At 28.2% G+C, this 13,314-nt stretch overlaps 1 protein-coding gene across 1 annotated transcript; it reads left to right on the top strand.

Annotated features, from left to right (window-relative positions):
* The first annotated feature begins 3,494 nt into the window (after window positions 1-3,494).
* Window positions 3,495-4,331, top strand: LOC126895247 (uncharacterized). The gene has a single exon (XM_050666901.1). The coding sequence runs from the start codon at window positions 3,495-3,497 to the stop codon at window positions 4,329-4,331; it is 837 nt and encodes a 278-aa protein (XP_050522858.1).
* Window positions 4,332-13,314: the final 8,983 nt, after the last annotated feature.

Genomic DNA, 13,314 nt, shown 5'->3' with positions numbered 1-13,314 from the left:
AGGGTTCTAATCTAGTCGCGTTCAGTACAGAACAATTCGCAGTCACCGAAATATTCATTAACCAGCATTGCGTCTAATAATCTAGAGCCTACTGTTCAAAACAAAATTCAGTGTTCTTATTGTCACAAGGGTTCACACCTCCTTTATCGGTGCTATATCTTTCAAAAAATTCCTGTGTCAGAAAAGGCGTGATCATGTTTCTACGCACAAATTATGTTTTTCTTGTCTTAAACCGGGTCATGTTGCATCGTCATGCGTTTTAAACTCGGCGTGTAAGAGGTGCGAGAAAAAACACAACACTATTTTGCACATGGATCAACCTGCGCCATCTACTTCGTCAACTGTTGATCAAACAGGTGATACGCCACCGAAATTTTCAGGTACTTCATATGTATAAAGTACTGTAGTATTGGGTACTACTGTCGTGCAAGTTCGCGATAACACCGGCTCTTACCAGCGTGTGCGTGTCCTAATGAATATTCGGTCCCAAATATCAGCGATTACGTCAGATTGATTACAACGTCTTGGCTTACTGCGTTATAAATGTCTCTCCGAGATAATCAGCTTGGCACAAAACCATGTAAACCAAAAAAAAAACAGTTCTAAATGCACGTTTATACCACGCTATGCATTAGAACCAGTCTTTAATTGTAATGACTTGATAATTTTATCAAACAGAACACATCTCATGCCGACCACGCGTTTATCACAGAAATTACGTGAGCAATAATACGTTTTATTTCTATTTATTTAATTCATTGTGATAATTACTAAATTTTATGAGTATTATATTATTTTTATCAAATTTTCTTTTATTCCAGCAGCGACTGAAGACTTTTCCGGCATTGTCTGATGATGATTATTAATTTTATTATTTATTATGTTTATTAAAAAAAAAAAAAAATGGTATATTTTTGGAAGTCAAGTAAAAGTTGACATATTTCAGTCTAATTATTATTGCTATAAGCATTTTTATTATATTTGATTTGTATTTTATTCCAGCGTGTCCGACGATTATTTTTTCCGGCATCGTCTGATAATTGGTCTATTTAAAAAAAAAAAAAGAGAGAAAACACGAATTACAGTTCGTTCAATACGACTTTAAAAACAATATTACTACCTAATAAGGATAAAAGTTTTACTATTTGACAAATCAAACTACAGCGATAAAAACATACTGTATTTTAAGTTGAACAAAAAATACGTTATTAATAAATGAACTTAAATAATAAACTTACATAAGTCGATCTAACACATAACTCAAGATGACCATTATAAAATTTTTAAAATAACTGAATGGCAATTGATATATTAGTTTTTGTTAATTTTTCTTATCATATTAATCAAATATACAGTTTAATATAATTCAATGTACTGCATGATATTAATTAAGGTTGGTTAAATAAAATGAAAATTAATTTTTAGATATGTTACAGGCATTGACAGGTCGATTGCTAAGAAAACATTAATGATGATCCACTTAACAACTTTAAACAAAACTGCCGTTTTCACGGCAAACTGTCTAATAACTTTCATTTTTATTATTTCAGTACACATTAAATTATAGTGTAATAACATATTACTAGATAATATTACATATTGAAACTAACTGTCATTGACTACTAAGCGCAAGATTAGCAACATCAATTTACAACTTTTTGTCATAGACTAATTGTTTATTTTTTATTCCGCGTATAGAAACCTGATTCTGATTTTTACGTTCTGTACAGTTGGACTAGTAGACTAGGTATAATAAATATTATTTAAATACATGAATATTTTTATATTGTATAATAACTATAAAATAGTCCCGTTATCACAATTTTTATTTTTTATAAGTTATTATGCATTGTCTAGTTAAAAGTAAGATAGCAAATTGTAAATTTGAAGAATTTTTAGCAACGTTTTTATTAGGTATAAAAATAAATAATTTATAAATTAGGTTAACTTAAATTAATTTTGATTGTAAAATAAATTTAAACACATAAAAAATGTATATATTCATTTCCATTCAATCGCAATGCATAATCATAAGTCTAACTTTGTAACCTAACATTAACATATAAATTTACCCTATGAAATATAAATAAAAGCAAAAATCTTGTAGTGGTAATGAACTTCGAGAACAACTAATTACGTAAGAAAACAACAATTTAAGAACGCATGAAGATACAAGATTACAAGAAGTTTCGTAAACATAACATGGTTCCCACTCCTAATTTTAAAGAGAACCATAACTTAAAAGCTTTTTAAGCATTATTAGACAAATTTTTTTTTCTTCTTTCTTTTCTCTTTTTCTTAATATTTTGACCTTTTATAAGGTTCAGAGTCGAACCTTTAATAGGGGAGAGGGTAATGTAAGAACATTTATTACTATGTTTTTACCACTTATATTACACACGTTTTATTTCTATTTATTTAATTCGTAATACATATTAATTAGCATAGAGGGAGATGCTTATATGACAATTCTACTCGTCTGTAGCCCGGAGCTACTGACGTCGAAGTAACAAAGGGCAGTTGTGTTTGAGTGGCCGTTATAGACATAGTTTTCAATATTATTACTTACGTCTTATTTATATTATTTATAACTTAACTTGTTTTATTCAACGACCCGTCTATCGCCAATTGTCATCATAGCCAACCAACTCCGTCTCACTTGGATATACCTACTAACCAACTGTACTAGGATTCAGGTCAGACGTATTGTACATTACATATAACTTATATTTACTGAACATCTAAAATATAACTTTACTTTGTCGTTGACATAAAACAATAGTCTAATTTTATTTAATAATCTATCTTCTGTAACTAAGGTACATGATTGCCTGTGTCTCCTTCAGGCAATTAAAACTCATTTAAGGAGATAGGGACGATATTTGGGCAGACGTCGGGTAGCTTCCGATTCTTGGTTTTGACCAAGATCCTCAACTATTAAACAAACCCCTAACAAAAGGAATGGCCAAATATACCAAAAGAAGATATTGGCAGTAAATTAGAAGAAATGCCGGAATTTAAATCTTCCATAAGTGCTGTGTGTTCCACCGACGAAGAGTTTCAGTTACTATCAAAGTTCTCCTCGTTCAACAAATTATTGCGTGTTGTGGCTTATTGTTTAAGATTTAAAAATAACGCAATAGATAATTTTTACAAAAAGAAAAATGTATTTCATACTTCTAAGCGAAATGGCTTTGTAAGTGCGATAGAAAGAAACACAGCGAGGTTATGTTTAGTTAAGTTGGTTCAAGGTCGATCATTTCTAATCCAATGGTATTACCGTCACATTGTTCGTTTACCAAATTGTTATTTAGAGAGGAACACATCAAGTTAATGCATAGTGGCCCACAAGCGTTATTAGCGTCTGTTTAAATTATTATTTAAATTATTTTTATTAAAATTATTGGTCTATTAACGGTCGAAACCTCGCACGATTTACCGTTAATAGATGTGTTATTTGTTTTTGTCACAAGCCTCAAGTGGTGCAGCCGATCATGGGAGATCTACCAAGGGACCGCCTGTCTCCGGGTCGAGCTTTTCTAGCCACAGGTATAGATTTCTGTGGTCCATTTTTGTTAAAAACAGGATTGAGGAAAAATTCACCGGTTACTAAAGCCTATGTGTGTATATTTATTTGTTTTGCGACACATGCGGTGCATTTTGAGTTGGTCAGTGATTTAAGTACCGATGCTTTCTTACGTGCTTTAAATCGGTTTTTTGATAGACGCGGAAAAAGTAAAACTTTGTACTCTGATAATGCCTCAAATTTTATCGGGTCAAATCGTCAACTTAAAGAATGGTATGAATTATCTCAAACTGAAGAACATCAAAGTAAAATTAATAATATGTTGTCTGAAAACGAAGTGGAGTGGAAGTTTATTCCTGCGCGCTCACCGCATTTTGGGGGTCTGTGGGAAGCTGGAGTAAAGTCGATGAAATATTTATTACGTAGGGTTTTGGGAGATGCCCATTTATTTTATGAGGAGCTACTTACTGTAATTACCAGGGCGGAAGCATGCTTAAATAGTCGCCCATTAACGATTCTATCTTCTGATCCAAGCGACTTGTCTCCTCTCACTCCTGGTCATTTTCTCATTGGTAATTCTTTAACTGCTTTACCTGAACCGGATCAAACGAACATATCAAGTAACCGGTTAACACGTTGGAGGCGTGTTTCTCAATATTCTCAAAATTTATGGAAGCGCTGGAGTCGGGAGTATTTAGTGCAGTTGCAGGAGAGAACGAAATGGGTTGGTGAGAAAGGACCTAAGATAAAAGTAGGCACCATTGTGCTTCTCAAGGACGATAATATTCCGGCTTTAAAGTGGTGACTTGGTCGTGTCATAAATGTAGTAACCGGAAATGACGGTGTCATTCGAGTTGCCGACGTCAAAACCATGAATGGCTCTTTTCGCCGAGGAGTTAGGTTTTTGTGTCCTTTGCCAATCGACGAAAATTACTTTGCCATTTATATTCATTTGTAAAAAAAAATTTTTTTTTTTATGCATTTATATTTAGTTGATTTTTTGTAATTATTTGGTTTAGATATTTGTAGTTTATGGGATATAATGTGTTATTTATAGTTTTTAGTTTGTTATTTTATTTTATTGTTTTTTTTTTATTTTCTATATCTATGTTTATCTATATTTTTTTGTATAATACTGTTAACTACTACCTATGTTTTATACTTGTATATCGNTTTTTTTTATTTTTTTTTATTTTCTATATCTATGTTTCTCTATATTTTTTTGTATAATACTGTTAACTACTGCCTATGTTTTATACTTCTATAAAGTTTTGAAGACAATTCTTCAAGGCCGGCGGTATGTTGCGGCGTGCTCTATTGTATGAGTATTATTATGATTTTTTTTATTATTATTATCATTGTGATAAGCGAACGATCGGTTTTACTCAGTGGAGAAAAACCAGTCTCCTAATAAATGCCTCACTATTCACATATAGAAAAGTTCGTGTTATTAATTCATAGTTAAGCGACCTAAGTAATATTATTCTCGTAAAAAATTAAAATACAGTCCACAGTCGTAACAATGTTGTGTAGATCATAAGTTTTATGAGTTGTCAGTTAGATCCGTTCCACCTTGTATATATATTTTTCTTTGTGTTATTACTGTGACTCTATAGCAATGTTAAATTTTCTATAAAGATATATATATATATATATATATCTTGTGTGGTGCTCACGGGATATTTGGATACGTATTTAACTAGTCTTGAGATGAATATCAAGACGGCTCTGAAACTGCTATGTAGTATTAGAATATATCTATATTGACAAAACATATGTCATTATGTATGAAAAGGAATTAAAAAGAAAACTAGAACCTAAAATTAAAGCTGTTTTTTTCATTTATAATATAGTTTTTTAGATAGACATGAGTATAGTTCGGAATTATACTCATCGATTAATTTTGATAAGTTATTCCGAACACATACATTGCAAAGTGTTCCAATACCAGTTTTTCATTGTGTTAAAAACTTACTTTTGTACGTTTATTTTTATGCTGATAATTGATTATCATGATACTTAAGATCATGGGAGATTATTTTTTCCGCTAAAAATAAATAAGGTTGGTTTGTCGTTTCCACTAAACCGATTTTATACTTGACTATCTACTAAAAAGTTGGAGAGTCATTTAGCTTTATCCATCACCACGAAGGAGTGGTGATTTCAGAGTAGGGACAGGATAGGTAGCTGCTCATACCAAAATTTTTTGCATTTATTTTTGCCTCCTTAACCACCTCTAAATACAGTCCTGATTACGTCGTTTTGAATAATTACTTATTTTACCGTATAGGTACACTAGGGTGGTATTTATAAAATTTAAAAAATTACAAAGTGCCACTCCCTAGAATTATTCGAATACATGAAAAAATAAATTGTACAAAATTTGGAGACTATTGGTCAACTCTAAGACGTGCCCCAAGGGGGTTAAAAGTAACCCCCTAAGGGTGATTTTTTAGTTTTTTTTGTCTATCTCAAAAACTTTAGCTTTTGCGAAAAAGTTTATTTAGACTTTTTTGTAGGTATACAATTTTTCTATAAAAAGTGTATTTACAAAAATTTTCAAAAAGTTCTTATTTAGCCCTAAAAAAATAAAAATGTATATATTCTATTCTTACCGTTGAAATTGTTTATTTATAAATCGTTCATTGTAAAAACATAAAAAAAATTCATTTAACCGTTGTTTTAAATTTAATTTTCTATACATTTTTAATTCTACATTTTTTCTATTATTTACTATTCAAAACCTACAATTTTTTAAATTTTAATTTAAAAAAAACACATCAGAGTAAAATTAATACCGTCTCAATTTCACATTGAAGCTAAAATAATGTTAACTTACAAATTTATATACAACCAGAAACTATTTACAAAAAAAAAGGGTAATAAAAAAATTTACTACATATTTTAAATAATTTATCATTTTTTAAATTCTTGGCATAAAGTTCTTTTATTGCAATTAGGAAAACAACGCCGGTATTCTGTAACAATCTGTAATAGGTATTGTTTTTGTGCTTCGTCTTTTGTTAAAATATTATTATACTCTTCTATGAGTTTGACGCCCTTCTCTCCCAAATCAATTATATCTTTTAAATTATTTACTATTATTTTTCCTCTGATATATTGACTGTTGTCTTTCCACGACAAAGGAATGATATTTAAAAAATCTGTTTCAATGTCATATCTTTCTTTTTTTTTTTATTTTTTTAACAAAATTTTAATTATTACGCTATCTGTTACAATATTGAACAATAAGCTTAAGTGATAACATAAAAAGAAAAAAAAAAAAAAAAACAGAAGAGACTGAGTGAAGAGACCTCCCATCGGAGGTACTTCAAGTCATATCTTTCAAACAACTTTTTTTTTTTTTTTTTTGACTCAGTTGAAATAAAATCATCTATACTTTTATTTTTAAAATCATAAATTTCATTTATTCCTACTACTATACGTTTGTTTGTACATGGATCTTCTTCCCGATTATTTAATGAGTTTACCATTTTAATTTTAGTATCTTCACATAAATCATCATCATAAAATGCCAATGCTGCCGAATCGGATAGTAAGTACCATAAGTGACCCAAAATTTTTTTTTAAAACTACTTTAGAAATATCTTTATCTATTTGTTCATAATCAATTATATTTTTAATAAATTGTAAATCTAAATTTGGCGCTAATGCAGTATTGGTGCACTAAACCATTGTTTAATATATAAACTTGTAATAAAAATATATAATGAACGAATATTTAACTCTTTGATTGACAATTCAAATTGGCCCCGAAACCAAAAAATTTTCAAACAATAAATGGCCTTGGCCATCTAACGAGCATGATGGATTGGGCCAGGAATTTTAAAATAAATTCCATGCAAATGTTAGGGTGTGATATTTTATACTTACCATGCAGAAATCACATTTATGAAATTATATTGAAAAGTGTTTTTGAAGTAAAATTTAATACGTCATCTGAACCAGATGTTTTCAATAAATTCCAAAAGTCTTGGCAAAATATAAATAAAACAAATTACTTAAGTGGAATAGAAGATACTGTTATTTTAGAAAAATAAAAAACAAAAAAAAACGATATTTTGAAATTTAGTTTTGAACAATTACAAAAATACCAACCTCGAGATGACTTTTAGAATTGGTCATAATATTTTTTGGTGAAACACCTTTACATAGAATTGATTTTAAAACTCCTGGCCCAATCCATCATGCTCGTTCGATAGCTAAGGCCATTTATTGTTTGAAAATTTGTTTTGTTTCAGGGCTAATTTGAATTGTCAATCAAAGAGTTAAATAATATTCGTTCATTATCTATTTTTATTACAAGTTTATAAAGTTTCTGGTTGTATATAAATTTGTAAGTTAACATTATTTTAGCTTCAAGTGAAATTGAGACGGTATTAATTTTATTCTGATGCGTTTTTTTTTAATTAAAATTTAAAAAATTGTAGGTTTTGAATAGTAAATAATAGAAAAAATGTCGAATTAAAAATGTATAGAAAATTAAATTTAAAACAACGGTTACATGAATTTTTTTTATGTTTTTACAATGAACGATTTATAAATTAACAATTTCAACGGTAAGAATAGAATATATACATTTTTATTTTTTTAGGGCTAAATAAGAACTTTTTGAAAATTTTTGTAAATATACTTTTTATAGAAAAATTGTATACCTACAAAAAAGTCTAAATAAACTTTTTCGCAAAAGCTAAAGTTTTTGAGATAGACAAAAAAAACTAAAAAATCACCCTTAGGGGGTTACTTTTAACCCCCTTGGGGCACGTCTTAGAGTTGACCAATAGTCTCCAAATTTTGTACAATTTATTTTTTCATGTATTCGAATAATTCTAGGGGGTGGCACTTACAAATATTAAAAAAAAAAAAACCTCTCATGTAGCTAAGGGTCACCCTAAGGTACACCTTTATAAATAAAATGTGACGTTGTCAAAGGTAAATTAATTATTTATAATTAACTATAAGTTAACTCTATGTATATATATATATATTTGTAATAAATAATAGAAATATATTAATATAAATTTGAATAATACCAAAAATTTTAAAAATGTGTGGTTTCGCCAATCTAAATGAAAATTTGAAATGAAATAATGTATTTTTAGTCAATTCTTAATCTTCTCATAAGTTCTTCTACATTAGGAATGTTTTTTTTGTTCCATTATTTTGTATTGTTTTTAAATATTTTCACACAGAATAACGAACAAATATTGTTTAAATAAAGTTTATTAAGAACAGAACACAAAAATTACAAAGTAAAAAAAAAAAGTTAAAGTAAAAAGGATAATATTTGATATTGTTAATTAAACAACTAAAGAAATAAATTTAAAACTTAGTCCATCTATATACATGAATACAAATGGATGCACTTTTACTTTGATTAACTCAGATAAAATATTTATAGATAACTTTTATTGTGAGAATTTAATTAAATTATATGAAATAACATGAGATTTTTTTACTTATAAGTATGAAACAAAATTGAGTATAACATTAAATGTCTTTGAATTTGCCAAATTAAAACAATAAAAATTGTCATTCCTTTTAATATTAAAAAATAAATTATAAAATAATTTTAATTGTGTTTTCACCAGGTACATGGAATATTCTTCAGGGACATTTAATGAATAATATATTTAATATATTGACTAATAAGCATAATATTATGCTTTATCCAACATACAATTCGGATAAGGTTCATATTTTTCTATACGTCTGTCCACATATACCTTATTATCATTACTCAACAAATCTGTAAGACCTTTATAAGAGAGCAGTTTATCTACTGAAGAACTGTGCTCAAAACACACGAAATCACATTTCAGTTTACTTTCTTTTCCATAACGATAAGCGCCGTCAAAAATTTCAACATTTAATATATTGCCAAATTTAGAGAATTTTTCAATGATCTGTTCATTTGTTGTAGTGGATTTTATACCTCCAACATACAAATAGTTGGCTTTATTTATGGGAGAAGATTTTTTATTCAACACTGCATTTTTCTGCTTATCAATACGTTTTCTAGACACTTTAGTGCCTTTAGGTGCAATTTGTTCAGAGAACACGTCAAATTTACTCACGTCTCTAGCAAGTGTCAATACAACATCCGTTTTAATAGGAGATTTCATATCATTATCTAAAGCAGATTTTGTTTCAACTGCCTTGCTATCAATTTCACCATNGGTTTTGTTTCAACTGCCTTGTTATCAATTTCACCATCAGCTACTAAATTTGAAGGATTGTTTATATCTATCTGAAGATTGCATACTTCAATAGCATTCTTAATTTTAATCTCTTTGTCAGAATTTGCTGCAACTGCATTAAATTGAATCCTCTCTAACGGTTCCACTTTGTGTGTTACAGTTGAGTTTTCAACAATCATTTTGTTGTCGTCGGGTAGCAAAACACTATTTGTTAACTCAAGTCCAGAATTTATCATATTTGCTGTTGTAACTTCAAATTCATTATTACATTTGATTGATTCATAATTAGGGTTTTCTTTTAAAAAGTTTCGATAAAAATCTAAAATGATCAATTCATATAACTTGTACAACATCCAAATTATGAGTAGTATTATGTAACCAATAGCTATAGACCACTGAATAACATATAGCGAAATATTGCTCAACATTTGCAAGTTAATTCGAAACATTTTAACAAAATATTTATATATATAATTATAATTGATTGTTTCAACTTATTTAAACGTAAAATTTTACTGTATATTAACACAAAACTACTTAATTATAAATTTCGAGAGCAAACTGAATTATATATTATAATCTAACTATATATTTATTGATGTAACTATAGAAATTCTTTTTAGTTTTATGATATTTTATTTTAATAAATATTATTGACCAATCTCTAAAATCTAGTTATTTTTTATTGTGTAAGAAAAAATAGTATTATTATAAATATTGTTTTTTTTTAATTTTTTGATTTTTGAGTTAATATTCATGTATAATACACAAGGAATTACAAATACAGGTAGCTAATTGATTTTTTTATGACTTCGATATTCGTAGGTATTTATTTACAATGGTAGTCAGACACATTGTTGTGATCTTATAAAAACACTAACCAGCAATACAGAATGTATATCTAATGATTGTCATAATTTACAATAAAAAAATTGAAATAAAAATTCTAATTTATCAATTAAACAGTTAGTTATTACATTTTCTCCATAAAGACAATTCAAATTATTAATTTCTAATGTTTTCAAAATATTTATTAACGAATGAAGTTTGATATGATAGGTTTCAACTACCAAATTAAATCATTTTACTTTGTAATTTGATAATTTTTTTACTCTATATGTCTGTGCTACTACTAGACTATAATATTACAAATTTTTTATAACATGTTGCTATATAAATTATTTCTAAAAAACGGTAGCACAGTGGGGTCGAGGCACAGTGTGGACGAGGCATAGATGGGACAAGTATAGATGATATCTGACAGTGATTAAAATCACTATCATAAGAAACGCTTCGATGCAAATCTGTAGATAGTGTTTCATTTAAAGAAATCGGTGGATTATTTCAAAAGCAATATCAACTCTTATTTCTTTAATTATATCCTGATTAGTAGTTCTTTGATTTTAAAATATAATATATGAATAAATACTAATTATAGTTTTTAAATTTAGTATGAAATTGTGTGGCCAGCTATGATGTATGGTTAATAGTGTTGGGCGGTTGATAAGAAAGTAGAGCNGGTCATAGTATTGGGCGGTTGTTAAGAAAGTAGAGCAGAGAATAAGTGTAGCAGAGATGAGAATGCTTAGTTGGATGAGTGGAGTGACTAGAGAAGATAGGATAAGGAACGAGCATATAAGAGGAAGTATAGGTGTTGCGTCAATCGTGGATAAGATGACAGAAAATAGACTTAGATTGTTTAGTCATGGTATGAGGAAAGAAGAATCGAAAGCTGTAAGAACAGTTATAGAAATGAATGTTGAAGGAAGAAGAGATAGAGGAAGACCAAAAAAGAGATGGAGGGATGCTATTGAATGCGATTTGAGGACAGCTGATNTCAAATAAATTACCCACTCTATCGGGTAATATAATAAGAAATTTTATAAAAAAAAAAACCAAATGATAGATAAAGACAAGCATCTATATAAAAAAAAAATTATACTGATTTGGTAATTTTTGATAAAGTTTAACAGGTAACAAAGTTATAAGTTTTATACATTTATTCTAAATCAACATTTCGCGATGTTTTCAAATGTGCAATTAGACTATTTCTATCACTTTTAAGTTTTAATATTATTAAAAAATAGTATTTACATATAAAAAAAATAATTAATAACAAAAAAAATTGTTTTAAATTAATGCTGATTTTGATTATTAATATGTTAAAAATAAGGAAACTGACATATTTAACCTATTTTTTTAATCGTTTAAAGTTGATTGTTGTAAATGTAAAAAAATAATTTATTTTTCCATAACTTATAGCTCAATTGGCAAGTTTGAAATTGATATTATTAAATAGAAAATTTTATAACAATTAAAAAAATTGTATCGTTAAAATCAATATGCAGTCAGAAAGTTTTACAATTACTATTGTTAGTCTACAGGCTCCTAAATATCGGTTGGCCTGATTGACTTAGGACGTGAATTAAAGGAAACCCCAAGAAGTTAGTAAATAAGAAACTCGAAAGGATTTTGTCTATAATAACAATATTAGTTTAATTAAAAATAAACTTTATAGTTGGGCGTCCCCACTTACATTAATAATGACAACTAAATAGTACACTGTAATAAAATGAGTACAAATATAAATTTTAAGTGTTATAGAATACAATAATCTGACCTGGGCAAAACATCAAGGATTGGATTATAACTGTTATGTTCAACCAACTTCAATCGTTTAAATGAAACAAAACACGAGTAAACTATAATGATCATACGCACGGTAAATCCACTGAATTCACATTTACATTATGATACCGCAAAGTCGCGGAAAAAACTCGTGGCGGCGCTAATGCCTCTAATCAACTAGACCGTACAATGGTTAACTAACTAGATAAGGCGACGACTTACCGGACAGCGAACGGCATCCCCACTTACTATATGTAACCGGTTCCATTCGGGCTGCAAGTTGAACACAACCACATAACTTGCCGCAACAACTATTTATTGTAAATTTATCAGAAAATCTCAATATTTTTTTGCATTTATCTAGTAATAGATAACTTAAATAGAAGTAATAGTTATAATTTCCTAGTAACTTTTGTTGTTTGAAAATATTCTACAATTGAAATATCCAGAACTGAATTAATTTTGATGATTTACTTTAACTAAAAAAAAAAAAAGTTATTATTTTGAATCCAAGAGGTAAAGGGTTAGATTTATAAAAAAAAACCAAATGATAGATAAAGACAAGCATCTATATAAAAAAAAAATTGTACTGAACAGATAAAGTTTAACTGTTAACAAAGTTATAAGTTTTATACACTGAACTATAAGGAATTTCCATCAGAAACAAAAGTATACTATTCTAAATCATTTTTTCGCGATGTTTTAAAATGTGCAATTAGNTATAAGGAATTTCCATCAGAAACAAAAGTATACTATTCTAAATCATTTTTTCGCGATGTTTTAAAATGTGCAATTAGATTTTTCTATCACTTCTAAGTTTTAATATTATTAAAAAATAGAATTTACATAAAAAAAAAAAAAGTTAAAAATAATTAAACACAAAAAAAATTGTTTTAAATTAATGCTGGTTTTTGATTATTAATATGTTAAAAATAAGGG

The sequence above is a fragment of the Daktulosphaira vitifoliae genome, unplaced genomic scaffold (genome assembly GCF_025091365.1).
Source record: "Daktulosphaira vitifoliae isolate Bord-2020 unplaced genomic scaffold, ASM2509136v1 Scaffold_1, whole genome shotgun sequence".
In the NCBI taxonomy this organism is placed as follows: domain Eukaryota; kingdom Metazoa; phylum Arthropoda; class Insecta; order Hemiptera; family Phylloxeridae; genus Daktulosphaira; species Daktulosphaira vitifoliae.
Note: the sequence above shows the minus strand (reverse complement) of the source record. Positions and strands in the feature narration are given on the sequence as shown.